Genomic DNA, 16,453 nt, shown 5'->3' on the forward strand with positions numbered 1-16,453 from the left:
AAAGGTACGCGGGAGGGCGGAAAAAAAACAAAAGCCCATTCCAAAAACTGGAAACCCCAATCAAACATTTTGACCAGTAAAGCATGTGATATATACAATATTTCCGGGTCTAACGGCACTTGCAGGCATAGAACAACACTCTTTGATGGTACATTGGAGCACATGCCTGATGAATCCAACAAAACAGGTACATGTACATAGCATGGAGTTAGCATGTCATGAATTCATTACATCTGGATTTTTACTAGGACACACACCGTACGATATTTAAAAGCCAACAAAAAAAGAAAAAGAACACAAGACAAAGGCATGCCCGGGAGGCAAGATTATAAGTTTAAGGTCATGATCGGCACACTGTGAAACTACACAATCATGTATTTACAACTTCGCATATTATTGGTACTACTACTTTCTTGTTTTTTTTCCGGTCGGAGGCAAAAAGGTACGCGGGCGCGGACGTTAAACAACGAAAAAAGAAAGGGTGGCCTTAACGAAAAAAATCCGATAATTAGAACCTTGAACTGGATATGTCCGGTTAATTAGAAGTCCCACAGATTCCACTTACATAGAAAATGGGTGGGATTTGTGCTGATAATTCGAAGTTAGCAAAGTGTAATTCGAAGTTCACTGTACATTGTACTGGTCAGTTCAGTTTTCATGAGCAGGCTGTGCTGGTCAGTTCAGTATCCGTGAAATCTGTGTCTAAGGTCCATAGCGCAACTCTGCGTGACGATGAGAGCATTTTGATATACATATTGTGTTGTGGGTTCATGTTTGGATAATTAGAATGTCCGGATAATTAGAAGTTTTTTCCTGGCATTTTGAGGTTCGAATTATCAGGATTCCACCTGTAAAAGGCTGACTTTTCTCACGATTAATTAACAAAATCCGAGTGACACCAATTTAAATAAAATGTGAGTTGTAGCAGTCTCTGGACGGCAGCAAAGATTGATATTAGTCCTTTTGAAACGTTCGGGGGCTTGGTGGCAAGTCACGCGGATCTTCCAGGACGGGGGTCACATCTGCTGTACGCAGCATCATGCTCAGCAGGTCCATTTTCATTTTCTTTTGAATCTGGAAGCACATGGGCACGAGAGCAATAGGAATGTAGCACGGTTCAGTGGCAGAGAAACGCTGTGATCATATCCAGGCAGGAAAACTTACTTCTGACCCTGGAAACATGGAAAAGATGTTCCTGTAAAGAGAATTGCCATCACAAGATCAGTAATGAGTCTAATGCCTCAAACATCTGGCAGGAATCCTATGCTGTGCAGCAGTACGATGAAGATCATGTGTAAAGAATACGAGGCAAAGAGTTCTGAACGAAGCTATCACGGGATCTAGGCCAATAATTGGCCGCATGCATGGAAACTCGCAAGCCCCTCCCATGTATGATACCATAGTAACTTGGCCGGGAATGGCGATAAATACATGTACACACCTGGCTACGCAGCGTTCTCTCAACTGCTGTTCTTACACAGAGCAAATCCTTTCCCAGCACCACCAAGGAAACTTCTGCTTACAGCTACAAAAAGACACAACAGTGCTGCAGTCCTAACCTCTTGATATTTCGGATTACTATAGACATTGTTGAGCTCTCGCTTGTCCGTTGCCAAGTCATACATCTCACTGACACCTTCAGGTCTGTAGACCAGCTTGTGAGTAGCTGTCTTGGCCATGATGGCCCTGGGACAACCTTCTGTTAGCTCTTCCTGACCACGGGGGTAGTATCTGAGTAGAATGCACGCAGGCACACAATTTGCTGTACAACAATCTAGAAATGCCACAATGCTCAGCACATACACTCCCAATCAATACTGCAATGAACACGTATCGATGGCCGAAACAGCTTGCTGTCTACAGCATTGGGTATCATGGGACATGGATATGTTATGCTGCAAATATGATTTAATTCCCAATAGTCCAGTTCAAGCAGTCATCCAGCACTGAGACATGACACGTGTTGGCAAACAGTTAGCGCAGCAGTCATCATGCATGGGTAGTCCAAGTTGAAGTGGCAAGTCGCAGTCTTAAAAGGTCTTACAGGTTCCGTGGATTGGAATAGATCTTCTTCTGCTCCGGATCGTTGGGTTCAAATTCTCTGAAGTATTGATATCCACCTTCACTGTAGACTGTGCGATTCATATCACCAGCATCACCCATCAACTCAGGGAGAAGACTTTTAGCAAAGTGGATGTGAGATACGTTCACCTACAGACGCAACAGGACATGATTGACTCAGTACATGTACTTGAATCTACTGAGCTTGGAGAAAACCTGTGAATGGTCTCTTTGTATGAAGTGTATGTGACCATCATGATTGGTACACAGCAAGGCCATTATGAGCAGCAGCATTGCACACCACCAGGGGAGAAGAGTCAACATTAACGTCTTGTTTGTTACTGTATCTGGACAAAGGAGCAACACAGGAAACAGTATATTTTTGGATGAAAGATCTTTGAACTTTCTAATATCTTAATCTCTCCAACATAGTTAGCTTAGTTGACATAATTGGTAGTGCTCACACTGGCCAAGCCCAGATTTTTCAACGGGAATAGTAACACGGCTGATGTGTAATGTATGCCGTGTAGAAATGTGCAGAAGCGCATTCGCACACAGGGCACAGGTATGAAATGGTACGAAATTATTTTCGTATGAAAAATTCTCCTCGTACGGCTAGGAACATTATGTCGGCGCTGTCGGTGGTGTTTGTCCATGTCTAGATAATACGATGTGGGTTTGATCATTACTGTAAAACGGCGTATTTTAGCGCCGGTGGTATTTTAGAAATTTTAGCGAAAGGAGTGTTTTCGCTAAAGTTTTGACTCACCAATCAAAACTTTGCATGTATAGTACACTACAAATTATCTATTTTTTAAACTCTGAAACCCAGACCGCAAAAAAACAAATTATTCATCGCGAATTGGGTCTGATTCAGAAAACGCTATTAACATTTTACCCTCTTCAAATTAGCCATTCTACAGTACCTGTAAAAGCGGACCGTCACCATACCTTGGCCATCACAGTCAGTGTGTAGAAGAGATCAAAGGACTGCACGGGCGCGTTGACCACGTGACCTCTGCTTCCGCCAGGCACTCGCGCGATGAGCGGCACCCTGGTCATGATGTCGTCCAGGCCCGTGCACCACTTCTCCACCAGGTTGTAATCGCCGGCAAAGTCGCCGTGGTCGGACGTCACGAATATCGCCGTGTTCTGTGAAATTGCGGGGAGTGCATCGATACCGCTCACCAGCTCTCCTAGAATCTGTATCAGAGCAAACCAGGACCGTGGCATTTAGAACAGAGAATTTATTAGCAGAGGGTAGAATTGAGCTTGTTTGCACATTTGCATCCACTATTTGGTCCACCTGCGAGTACGTGAATAACATCCTAAATGAATAACAATACTGGTTCAAAAGCAAGTAACCATGGTAGTCTATTGCTTCAGCAACCTGATTACATCTCAACTTCTCTTACCCAATCCAGGTAGCTGACTCTGCCGAGATAAATTGCATTGATCTTCTCGAAGAAGGTTTGGTTGAATGATTCCAGGTGTCGGGACGTGATGATACCCTCATGGTAGCGAGGTTTGTTCGGCACGTGTGGTGGACGGAGAGGAGCGATGTCAGACACTTGCTCTGCAGAATACCTGAAACACAGAATAATGACAACACCATTCCAGTCTCATGCGAATATAGAAATAGGTGACCGGTGTGATACTAAAATTATTATTCGTGATACTAGTATGAATGCAGCGCTACTGTCAGACAATGATATACACTGTACTGGAAACCAGAATTTCACGTCAATAGAAATTTGTCCAGTACCAGACGTATAATGAAGCAATTGATGGGTTAGTCTGTGCCTTGGCGTCTACAGAGTCATATAAGAAACTGCATGGCTTTCTAGACCAGGTGATCATGCCCCCTCCCCCGCTCCACACCCTATCAACGTGGAAAGAATTCTAGAAACACAGTGGGACCCACCGAACAGGAACATGCACAAGGCAAAATTTGGGACAAAATTTTGCCTTGTGCATGTTCATGTTCGGTGGGTCCCACTGTGTTTCTAGAATTCTTTCCACTTTGATGGGGTGTGTGTGTGTGGGGGGGGGGGGAGGGAGGGGAGGGGACATGATCACATGGTCTAGAAAGTCATGCAGTTTCTTATATGGCTCTGTAGACCACCATGGGCCAATCTAACCCAATTCTTGCAGGCTGGGTTGTTATGCAGTTTGTTCCACAGGAGGGTGGGGGGGGGGGGATGCGGGGGGGGGGGGGGGGGGTGCGGGGATACTTGTACTCACATGTTCTGGTATTCTTTCGGAGCTCCGTATGGCGGGTGAGAGCCAGCACCCGGCAAGAACACAAGAAATGGTTCCGGTGGATCATCGGCCATGAACTGCAAGGTTTTCAGGACGGCCTCGTAGTCCCCGTTGCCTCCCTGTGTGTCGTTGCCCGACATGTTGGAACCCGTTGCCAGAAAACTGTAATATCCTGGCGTACCAAATGGGTAAGGGTTTTGTCCACTGGCAACACCAATGTCATTCGTCCAGTTTGATACGGAGAGTGGAAATGCTGCTTGTGAGAACATATCGTTCTTGCCATGCCATGACACGTAATAGCCAGCATCCTTCAGATAGCGGAAGAAGTTTGGTTCATACTCTCTCACCAGATGTGTCTGTGTACGATGTCCCAGTACGTGCATATACCGACCAGTGATCATAGCACAACGACTTGGTGCACACTGCGCACGCAAGACATGCGCATCCGTGAACAGCGTGCCATTGGCTGCCAAAGCGTCCAAGTTTGGCGTCCTGACAAATGGGTGGCCATAGGCGCCAATACTCTCGGCTCGCGTCTCTGCAACGAAAAGAAGATCACAACATATCTGTGTCTGATCGTCCAGGCCTATAGCATAGTTTTGTTCTCAGTTATCAGTGATTCCTACATGACGTATCAGCGAATATTCAAATGGGGCACACTCTATTATTCTAAGTGGACTCCTTCCAGGTGTGGGATGCGGCAGGGAAATGGAATCCAGGATACAATAATGTTATTGGTAATTACTAAACGACTCTGATTCATTCCTGCCTCACCGGGTCAATAGTGCACAAACAAGCTGGCCATGCTGTTCTCGCCCCCCCCCCGACATACATGTACAGTTTGTACACATACACACGTAAAAATCATTTTGAACTGAAAGAAACCTTTTCATTCATTCACCACTATAGATCTCTTCTATTAGTAATATTACTAATGGATAAGTAGACAACTCACCATCGGGAAGGAAGATAACGAAGTTTGGTCGTGTATCTCCTGGAGCCCTGGCAGACAAGACCTCGCGAGCCAGAAGGACAGTCAGCAATACGACTGGAACCATATCGCCTGTTTTTGATCTTGCGCCGCGGTAACTGTATTTCCATGAAGTGAACGTGAATAGCAATGAAAACGTAAATCTACTGTCTAGTTCTGTGTGGTTACCATGGTTACAGTATGCCCGAAGTCTACACTACTCTAGGTCTACAGACAGTGCAGTCACAGTGTGTTCCAGTTCGTCACGTGATCGAGTTCAAGGTGCAGGTTTGGGGAAGAGAATCCGCACTTGGCGCGGGACTGAACGTCTACAGCCTTACACAATGTCTTCGTTGCTATTACTTCACATAATTATATGCATCTACTTCGAAGTAGCGGAGTGCGCGGTCATGGTATAGCTAGGGAGGTGTGTCTGTATGCAGGACAACACACATGTACATGTACCTGTAAATTTTGCGACAATGAAACCCGAGCAGACAAATGATTGAGATTGGACACATCTGGACTTTGGTATATTTGTGGTGTTGTGTAGGATGGAGTTCGGTTCTGACAATAGCTGGTGTGTGAACCCGCTATGTATGTCATGGCTGTGAGCCAATGCTTTATAGTTATAAGTCTACATCTCGTTGAACATTGCAGCGTACATATTGCTCAATATTCTGCCCAATGCACGTGCAACCAATTGCGTACTCAGCACCCAGCGCCAGACATCCCAATGCACATACTGCCTCATGTAACCGCGCTCTCCAATATTGTATACGGTATAGCCATTATGGTGTGCGGGCCATCATGTTTTGCTGTACAGCGGACAATAGTACTTCAAAAAAGTACATAGAAAACCCAGCATGCTGTTGGTTACAAATGGTGAGGTGAAACCGTAAAGGCATCCTTAAATCAAACAAGTATGTTTCCAAATGTGCAAACATTAGGAGAAGTAAGTAACTAAAACATATCTCTGCTGACGGACGTGAACAGCCATGATAACAATCTCTGGACATAGCCGCTGCATGCATGTTTTCTTGCGATAATTAGAAATACGTATGCGGGGACATCATCATTAATCAGCATGCCAATCCTTCCACTACATGCTGGTGGCACATCCTGTGGCCAATGTAGCCACAACCCACTTGCGGGCATGTCCATGTTAACCGAGATGAGGCGGCTTCGGTAAGCCTCTGGGATCTTCCAGCACTGGTGTGACATCGGCAGTTCTAACCAAGAACTTCAGCAGATCATTCAGCATCTCAGTACGCACCTACCAGTAGAGTGAGAAAAACATGCAAGAGGAATGCCCAGAGTCAACAGAACAGAAGAGTTTTGCGTGAAAAGCTATTTTGAAGGCAGTGCACTCATGTCCAAGAACAAGAAGAAGGAAACGAATATGATTTTACTGACATACTGGCAGAAAACCGTCCTCACTCAAATAGTTATTATTCATTCGGGCACTGGTTATGACTTCACCGTTAGCCTTAGGCTACGGCTTACCTTTTGATAATTCGGATCGCTGTAGACGTTATTGAGCTCCCGTTTGTCCGTTGCCAAGTCGTACAACTCACTGACACCTTCAGGTCTATAGACTAGCTTGTAAGTAGCTGTCTTGGCCATGATGGCCCTGGGACAGCCTTCCTCCACCTCCTCTCTTCCTCTAGGATAGAAACTACAAAGAATGGCAAAAAAAGACCAGCGTTGGCAGATGTTGTCGACACAAATGTATGGCATAACACAAACAAGCAGTTTGGGCAAGTGGTATGTGACTATGTGATGACGTCATCAATATGCTCAGCTGGCTAGATCAGCGTTTGCTGTTTGGGGAACGCTCAGCTTTCCTTCCACTGAAGTACTCTCGGGACCAGGGTGTCCTGGTGAAGCAGCAGTATATTATAAGTTTGAGACCGAATATTTGACATAAGTATAACACCAGCTGTGCTCTGTATTCACATAGAACTTGATAGAATGATGTCACACACATATCCTATTTGCTGTGATTATTGTTCCTCTTGGATGTTTGAAGACTGACTGTCAGTCTGCAGGAAGCATAAGCTCCTATTTTTGGAGAAGCCAACTTCTTCACTTATCATCGCCAAAGGTGCAACATTTTTAGTTTTTCCATGCTTGCACAACTATAAAGAAATTTGTCATGCTGGCTTCTGTGTGATGCTCATCGTGCAAACTTCAAGGTCTTCCTTACTTTCTCTTCGGGTCGGCATAGCTTTTTGCTTGTTCCGGATCGTTGGGTTCAAATTCTCTGAAGTATTGATATCCACCTTCGCTGTAGACCGTGCGATTCATATCACCAGCATCACCCATCAACTCAGGGAGAAGACTTCTAGCAAAGTGAATGTGAGATACGTTCACCTGGACATTCAGAGACAAACAAAGACCACACTAAGTATGCAGCTGCTGCTGCATAGAACACGATACAACATTGGACGAAATCTCTTTGAAGAAGACCTGTCCAATTGCAGGCATGTTCAATATAGTCCGATCTCATGATCAAGTTCGTGCCCGGAATCAGTCGAGAGTGAGCGCATGTTTGGAGGTGTAGGGCTACACAGTGATGGGTGCAGCAGCTTCACAATGCCTGGTTTTATTGTGCAGCGTTGTGCTCGGACCAAACGGGCCTCACCCACATGCCATGGTACTCGCCATTGATACACATGCTCCATATGCATTCAATCAACTTGCCTGAGCCATCACAGTTAGCGTGTAGAAGAGATCGAAGACATTGACTGGAGCCTCCACCACATGACCTTTCACACCACCGGGAATCCGACCGATGAGAGGCACACGTGTTAGGATGTCATCCATTCCACCTGGCCATTTCTCCACAAGATGATAGTCACCACTGAAGTCTCCATGATCAGATGTCACAAAGATGGCAGTGTTCTTGGCTATGTCGGGCAGTGCATCAATTCCCTTTACCAGCTCGCCAAACATCTGCAGGCAATGATCATAGGAGAGGTGTCAGACAGTCAGACTTAACTCTAGAACTCAGCAATGTTCAATCTGTCACATTCACTGACCTTGTTCTTCAAGAAGTAAGTAATTATTTCTCCACCGAGCAGCATCACTAGGGTTGGCTCAGTGTACAGGACAGCAATGTAGATAATAACGTGTTTGGAGACATTGCTAGTCATTACATTTGTACAGAACTTGACCTGAACAATCATACCGATCATGTGCAACATGCAATTGCCTTTTATGCTCTATCTCCAAATGCTATGAGAGCAAATTTCTTCAGTGCTTCATCAATATTTTGTTGACAACATTTCATTTCATGACTCAAACCAAAAATATAACTTAATTGGGTATATAATAGTATGGAAAGTAAAGTTGTCACATCTATGTTACCGCCGGCAACATCATTTGAGTTCAAAAACAAAGTCAGCTCAGGATTCTTCTCATGTCAGGTCACCACCCAGTCTGATTATACCCTGCATTGGTGGACAAGGGTCTAGATTTAAAGTGACACTCCACCAGTTAAGCTAGGCAGGACATGGTGTTCAGATACTGCTAAATAGGCACACAACTGATAGTACTCTGAGATCTGAATTATCCTACACAGGATCATCGGAAGCTACAGTGCTGGCAACTGAAAGACCCCCAGGGGGTCGGATTTCAGTTGCCAGCACTGTATTTCATGGCGGTGCATGTACTTTCATCCATCTGAAGTGCTTCAAAGTATTCCTCTGGGGCCTCCCCAAAATTTCGACACAAATCACTGCGTATTATTGAATCACGGGAGTACCTGGGGAAAGACAATACAGACTGTATCGGCTGTAGCGGGTCAGAGGCCCCTGCTGCTTTATGTACAACATTGAGCCATATCCTTACCCAGTCCACATAGCTGACCCGACCCAGGTAGATGGCATTGGTCCTGTCGAAAAAGGTCTGGTTGAACGATTGCAGGTCGTGATATGTGATGTAGCTGTTGTGGTACTTTGGCTTGTTTGCTATGTTAGGAGGGCGGAGTGGTGCCAGTTTTGATACTTGCTCCGGTGTATACCTGTGTAAATCGTAAATAAAACGTACAGGTCAGTATGCCATTATTATGGAATGTGAAGAGCGCGCAGGCAAGACATACCATTGTAATTCAAATAACGGGAGAGGACTAAATGTACATTGAATTTCTCCACTCAGCACATGCCCCGGCTCCCACGAACACGCGCGCAGTGAGGCAGATTAACATTGATTGCGTTGCAGGCCTCCCCTCCCTCTACAGTCCTCCAAAGGCCTTGCAGCTTATGCTTATGACTGGACAAAAGCTCTAGATCGTGATATGCGGCGCAGCGGCGCTTAGCATCATCGAAGTGACACACTACTTCAATGCACACTGATATCTGAACATTTCGATGCATTATGACATAATGCACATTGTGACCCGTGTACGCCAAAGTCATGATTTCACTTACATGTCATAGTAACTTTACCTACATACCATTGTAACTTTACTTGATATTCACTGTTTTGAGGGAAAGATGCAAACAGGAAAAGTCTGGAGAAAAAAATTGATTGTCACCACCAGGACCCCAACTTTACTTGAATACTTACATATCATAGTAATCATACGGTGCACCGTATGGTGGGTGAGATCCAATGCCTGGAATGAACAGTACGAACGGCTCTGGCGGGTTGTTCTGCATGAACTGCACACTGTGTAGAATACCCCTGTAGTCACCGCTGGCACTCGAGTCATTTCCATATTTGGGTGATCTGCTACCCTGGTATCCATAGTAACCAGGCTCGCCGAAGGGATACGGATTTGGTCCCTCGGGGACGCCCGTGTCGGTCGTCCAGTTGGTGACTGAGAGAGGAAACGCAGCTTGTGAAAACATATCGTTTTTGCCGTGCCACTCGACATGGTAGCCGGCGTCTTTCAGATAGCGGAAGAAGTTTTCCTCGTAATCCTGCACCAGGTGTGTCTGTGTGCGATGTCCCAGTACGTGCATATACCGACCAGTGATCATAGCACAACGACTCGGTGCACACTGTGTGTGCAGGACATGAGCTTCCTTGAACACCGTTCCATTAGCGGCCAGTGCATCCAAATTTGGCGTGCGGACAAATGGATGGCCATAGGCTCCAATACTCTCCGCTCTTGTTTCTGTTGCGTTACTGCAACAGCACTAAGGGTAAATGCCCATGCACACTCTCTCAGTCCAACACAACCATCACACTCCGGTAGGAATTACGAACTATACTTGATGAAGACCGAAGGAGAAGTCCCGAACACCAGGAACAGAGTAGGCATGTAAACAGCACAGGCACGCAACAGTTACCGCTGGTGCATGCGAGGTGCATGTGCGTACGCGAAGGTGTGAAATAGGAAGCGGGGTCAAATTACATATGGATGCACTATGCCAAATATATAGGCACAGGTAGGTGACTGTACATCTCCCCCCGAAAAAAATGCGAACGGAGGGACACGAGAAAGTGTGGAGCAAAGGAGAGAGGAAAAGGAACAATAGCAGTTCTGGAGCGGGTACCAACGTGAGCATTACTCAGAATGATAGAGAGAAAAAAAACATGAAAAGAACACAGTCATAGTTCAACTGGAACACATGGAGTAAACAGTGTTACTGTGTTCAGGTATTGGCAGCATAGCGTTGCGGCGCATGGCGAACACGGCTGGATGGTGGTCGGCGACCGGGTGGCAGAGGCTTAGCAACTCTAGGAGACTGCGGCACAGGCAGAAGAGGTGGCAGAGTAGAGTTAGCTGGTAGTTGCAGGGCAACATGCACAGGAGCCGGAACACCATACTCAACCTCATACATGGGCTCAATGGAGGAGGGTGAGCGGGAGGGATCAGGGCGTTTGGCTGGCGTGGATGGCAACGCACGCACGTGGCGACGATTTCGGCGGACAGATGACCCAGGAGTGAGGTCGATCGTGTAAGAGCGTTCGGACAGGCGGTTCTGGACGTGTCCTGTTTTGTCCATATCGGGGACATACACAGGAGCACCAGGGGCGAGAACAGGCAGCAGTCGAGCACGGTGGCGTTGATTGTAGCGATCAGCCTGCCGAGACCTGGAAGATGTTTCTTTGTCGGCAAGGGCGGTCAAATCGGGCCAGGCTGGAGCAGGGAGGGGTCCTGGTAGCCGGGAGCGGATTTGGCGGCCGAACAACAGCTGTGACGGTGAATAACCGTTGGCCAATGGCGTAGACTGGTAGGCCAAGAGAGCGGAAGGCAAGTCATCATTCTTGAGGATGAGCTGCTTGGCTGTCTGAACGGCACGTTCTGCAGCGCCGTTGCTTTGGGCGAAGCGAGGACTTGACGTGCGATGGGCAAACCCAAGCTCGGCAGCAAATGCACGGAAGCTGGCACTAGCAAATTGTGGACCGTTGTCAGACACTAGCGTGTGTGGAATACCATGGGTAGAAAACACGGAGTGGAGAGAGGCAATCACAGCGGCAGACGTAGTAGTGGTAAGTTGTTTGACTTCGATGTAGCGCGAGAAATAGTCGACAACAACTAGGTAAGTGGATCCTTTGGCTGCGCACAGATCACACGCGATCTTTGACCATGGAAGAGATGGGAACTCGGACGAGATGAGCGGCTCGGCTGGGTTAGGACGGGCCTTGGCACAGGTGGCACAAGACATCACATACGACTCAATGTCCGTAGACATACCAGGCCACCACATCACAGCGCGCGCACGAGCACGACACTTACCAACGCCTTGGTGACCCTCGTGAGCACTGGCAAGGGCGGCGTTGCGCTGGGATGCAGGGATGATGACACGTTGGCCACGGAATATGAGACCATCAGCAGTTGAGAGCTCATCACGAACAGCGAAGTACGGGCGGAGGCTAGCGGGGACCGAGGTGGGCTTGGCTGGCCACCCGTTGAGGATGAGGGCACGGAGGCGACACATGTCGGCATCAGCGTTGGTCGCGTTCCGAACGTCGACCAAGAGCGGGTCGGTGGAGCAATGCGATGTGACGGCAGACACATGCAGCTGTACTTCATCAGCAAGATCACTAGTAGGCGAGGACTCTTGCGGAGCACGGGATAGGGTGTCGGCAATGACGAGTGATTTGCCAGGCACGTGGATAGCGGTTGGGTTGTACCTCATCAGCCGCATCAGGAGTCTCTGGCATCGCAGAGGAGAGCGGGCGAGATCAGCGGAGTTGATGAGAGGCACGAGAGGCTTGTGGTCAGTCTCGACTGTGAACTGAGGACCGCCGTAGATGTAGTGGTGGAAATGCTCGCATGCCCAAACGATGGCGAGACACTCTTTCTCAATCTGGGCATAGCGCTGCTTAGTAGGTGATAGAGAGCGGGACGCATAGGCAACAGGGCGCCAGCGGGAGCCATCAGGCTGCAGGAGGACAGCACCCAGTCCGTAGCTACTGGCATCAGCACTAATACGGACGGGCTGGTCGGGCGAGAACAGTGCCAAGCAGGGAGCAGTAGTAGCGAGTTCCTTGAGGCGACAGAAGGCAGTTTCTTGCTGGGTGTCCCACTGCCAGGCGGTGTCGGCCTTCAGTAGAGCACGGAGCGGGGCACTGACATTGGCCATATCTGGCACAAACTTCGACAGAAACGTGAACATACCCATAGCACGGCGTAACTCGGGCACATTGGTCGGTGACTTCAGAGCTTGGATGGCAGACACCTTGGCTGGGTCTGGGCGGACACCGTCAGCACCGATGAGGTGACCCAGGAACGTCAGGGACTTCATACGGAGGCGACTCTTGGCGGGGTTGAGGAGTACGCCTGCAGAAGCGAGAGCTGCGTGGACAGCAGTGAGGGCAGCATCGTGCTCAGCTAGAGTGGCACCGAACACGAGGATGTCATCCATGAAGACGACCACGTTGGGAATGTGCCCAACGATTTCCAGTAGGCGACGCTGGAAAACCTCTGGCGCACTGGTGATACCAAAGGGTAGACGGTTGAAGTGAAACCGGCCAAACGGTGTCATGAACGTAGTGAGTGACGCACTGTCGTCAGCAAGTGGAACTTGCCAGAACCCAGACGCCGTGTCAAGCGACGAGAAGACCTTGGCTCCGGACAGCTTGCCCAGGGTGTCTTCGATGGTCGGCAGAGTGAAGTGTGAACGCTTCACGGACTGGTTCAGGCGTTTGAGATCCACGCAGATGCGGATGGAGCCATTCTTCTTGAGCACGGGCACCATGGGCGCACACCAGTCGGTCGGATCGGTGACAGGAGAGATGACTCCCATCTGGACCATCCGGTCAAGTTCGGTCTTGACCTTGGCTTGCAGGTGGATGGGAACTCGTCGTGCGGTCTGGCAGTGATATGGTTGGGCATTGTCTTGCAGCTCGATGGTAGCTGCAGGACCGGACATGCGACCAATGACAGGAGGAGCGGACGGAGGGCTTGCGGATGCCTCGGACACATCGCAAGACAGGAGGTTCAGGTCCTGGCACACACTGCGGCTCAGGAGGTTGCTGGGGCCATTAACAACAATAACACGGAAAGTGACGTTGCGGTCCTTCCAGGAGCTGGCAGCAACAAATGCGCCGTGTATGGGTAGAGGTTGGCCGTCAGGTCCAGTGACCTTAGTGGAGATCGGGGTGAGCTTAGGTTGAGGACTGAGGCTATTGTAGGAAGGCAGTGACAGGAGTGTGCAGTCTGCGCCAGAGTCCAGCTTGAACAACACTGACTGGCCATTGATAGGGAGCTCAACAAGCCAGGGTTCAGTTGAGTCAGGAATGGATACTGAACTCAAAACACAGATACTGGGTTCCTGTGACTCGGATGAAGCACTACCCATAAAACAACTAGCACTAGCACTAGCACTAGCAGAATCACTCACCGGATGGTCAGACATCTCACTCGCGCCCACTTGACGAGAGCTACGACACACTTTGGCAAAGTGACCACGACGCTGGCACTTACGGCACTCGACGGACCAAGCAGGACACTCGCGGCGCGAGTGACCACTGGATGAGCCACAGCCGGAGCAGGGAGCGCGCGGAGCAGAGGTTGCTGGAGGGCCACGTGTCGAGTAGCTAGGCGCGGACTGGCGAGATGCAGCCGGAGCATTCTTCGGTCTGCCAGTTCCACGAGATTGTTTGTGATGTCCGCGAGCGACAGCGGCAGCGACGGAGGGCTGAGTGGCTGCGGAGCGCTGAGTGGCTAGCTGGATTTCGAGGGTCTCAGCTGCCTTGGCCTCCTTGAGAACATCGGCGAGGGTGAGGGAGCCTATGTCCTTTTTCTGCATCGCCTTACTCACTTCAGAATCAGCCATGTGGGCGACGAGGTGATCGCGGATCCGTTCTGACGGCTTGTCGAAACGGCATCTCGCCGCGACAGAGTGGAGTCGGCTTGAGAACGTGGCTACGGACTCACCGGGGAGCTGGCGGAGACGAGCGAACTGCGTCCGTTCGTGGATAACATTGTCCGCAGGTGCAAAGTACTTGTCGAAAGCATCGACCACTTTATCGAAGTCGTCCTTGTCGGAATCTTGGGCGAAGGACAACTCACGCTGGAAGATATCATCCGCAGTTGGGCCCAGAGAGTAGATGAGAGTGGAGATTTGGACATCTGCGGATTCGGAAGAGAGTTTGGTAGCAATCTGGAAGCGTGTGAATCGGCTTTTCCAGCGGGGCCAATTCTCAGGTGCGGAAAAGTCGAAGCTTTCAGGGGGCTGAAATTTCGCCATGGCGAGCGGGTCCGGTGGCGAGGGTTCGGGGTACCAGTTCTGACACCAAGTGTTGCGTTACTGCAACAGCACTAAGGGTAAATGCCCATGCACACTCTCTCAGTCCAACACAACCATCACACTCCGGTAGGAATTACGAACTATACTTGATGAAGACCGAAGGAGAAGTCCCGAACACCAGGAACAGAGTAGGCATGTAAACAGCACAGGCACGCAACAGTTACCGCTGGTGCATGCGAGGTGCATGTGCGTACGCGAAGGTGTGAAATAGGAAGCGGGGTCAAATTACATATGGATGCACTATGCCAAATATATAGGCACAGGTAGGTGACTGTACAGTTTCTACACATGAAACAGAGGCACAGAAGCAGAGAGAAAAGTTCAGTGTGTTAGATCAATGCATCCTCCCATACAGCACTTGGTACTTATCTTCATTCCTTATATAAGGTGTTTTAGATCAATGATTCTGCAACCAAGAAACTAACACAAACATATCATGGTCTGAATGGAGCCAATTCAAGCCATACACGTCCACTTCAGCAGATCAGACAGTTTACATGGGTAAATTTGAGCAGAACTCTGGAATCAACAATGTGGTCAAGACCTGAAAATGATATCAGCTCCGTTTCGCAGCCCTCATGTCTGGTCATAAGCTCCCTTTGGGGGTTTGGGGATCGGCTCCCATTCCAGTAGCAGACATCTCCACGCGGACAGCAAGCTAGATACCAAGCTACCTGAATACTGGTGTCTTAGATGTCAAACATCACGTTCACCGTTGAATCCCTCCATGCACATGTAGACTACCGTCTGAAAATTCTTTTCCTCCGAATGATCGTGGGATGGAATCACAAGTACACTACTGGCGACGAGCCCACCACTATTTTACTCAGTGGAAACCTATCAGGCCTCCGTATTGCTACGAGATCAAACAGTATTGCAGGACCGCAGGAGTACCAAATAAACGGTAGTATATTGCTGCAGCTACTCTTGATGATCTTACCATCCGGAACATAGATGATGAAGTTCGGCCTATCGTCCCCGGCTTGTCTTGCCGCTTGCCCGACACCAGCGCTGCAAATCACGGCTATCAAGAGGTGCCATACTATTGTCGGACAGGTCATGAATGCCATTGCTAGTGGAGGCCGTCTCGTATCATGAAAGCCAAATCAATCGGTCCGAATATTTGCTGGCCGCTTTGCCATTCGGGCTGGTGTGAAAATAATAGTATTATCATGGAATAGTTGAAGGTCAGTGGTTTGAAACTGTATTACTTACTGACTGAAAGTGAAGTCAGAAGTCAGAAGTCTGTACTGTACATGTAGTATACATGTACATGCAGTAAGTCTGGACTGTTAGTGTTACTAGTGTTAGTGATAGAAGTGATTCATTCGCTGGAATACATGTACACAGTACAGTCATGTAGATCTACATACGGAAAGGCGTCCTGGATTATTGAGTTGGAGGCTGCTTTAGTGCTTAGTTATGTTGTCAAGTGACCAGACACAGA

The 16,453-nt window shown here is 48.6% G+C and overlaps 2 protein-coding genes across 2 annotated transcripts; both read right to left on the minus strand.

Moving 5' to 3' along the window:
* Window positions 1-33: 33 nt before the first annotated feature.
* Window positions 34-5,526, minus strand: LOC135809559 (uncharacterized sulfatase YidJ-like). The gene is made up of 7 exons (XM_065322930.1): window positions 5,279-5,526; window positions 4,306-4,861; window positions 3,477-3,648; window positions 3,013-3,264; window positions 2,045-2,211; window positions 1,560-1,731; window positions 34-1,074 (listed from the first exon to the last, which is right to left on the minus strand). The coding sequence occupies exons 1-7, from the start codon at window positions 5,379-5,381 to the stop codon at window positions 955-957; spliced, it is 1,542 nt and encodes a 513-aa protein (XP_065179002.1). The 5' UTR covers window positions 5,382-5,526; the 3' UTR covers window positions 34-954.
* A 522-nt stretch (window positions 5,527-6,048) lies between these two features.
* Window positions 6,049-16,208, minus strand: LOC135809558 (uncharacterized sulfatase YidJ-like). The gene is made up of 7 exons (XM_065322929.1): window positions 15,947-16,208; window positions 9,866-10,418; window positions 9,149-9,320; window positions 8,000-8,251; window positions 7,503-7,669; window positions 6,800-6,971; window positions 6,049-6,569 (listed from the first exon to the last, which is right to left on the minus strand). The coding sequence occupies exons 1-7, from the start codon at window positions 16,074-16,076 to the stop codon at window positions 6,459-6,461; spliced, it is 1,557 nt and encodes a 518-aa protein (XP_065179001.1). The 5' UTR covers window positions 16,077-16,208; the 3' UTR covers window positions 6,049-6,458.
* Between the last annotated feature and the right edge of the window lie 245 nt (window positions 16,209-16,453).

Source organism: Sycon ciliatum, chromosome 2 (genome assembly GCF_964019385.1).
Source record: "Sycon ciliatum chromosome 2, ocSycCili1.1, whole genome shotgun sequence".
NCBI lineage: Eukaryota > Metazoa > Porifera > Calcarea > Leucosolenida > Sycettidae > Sycon > Sycon ciliatum.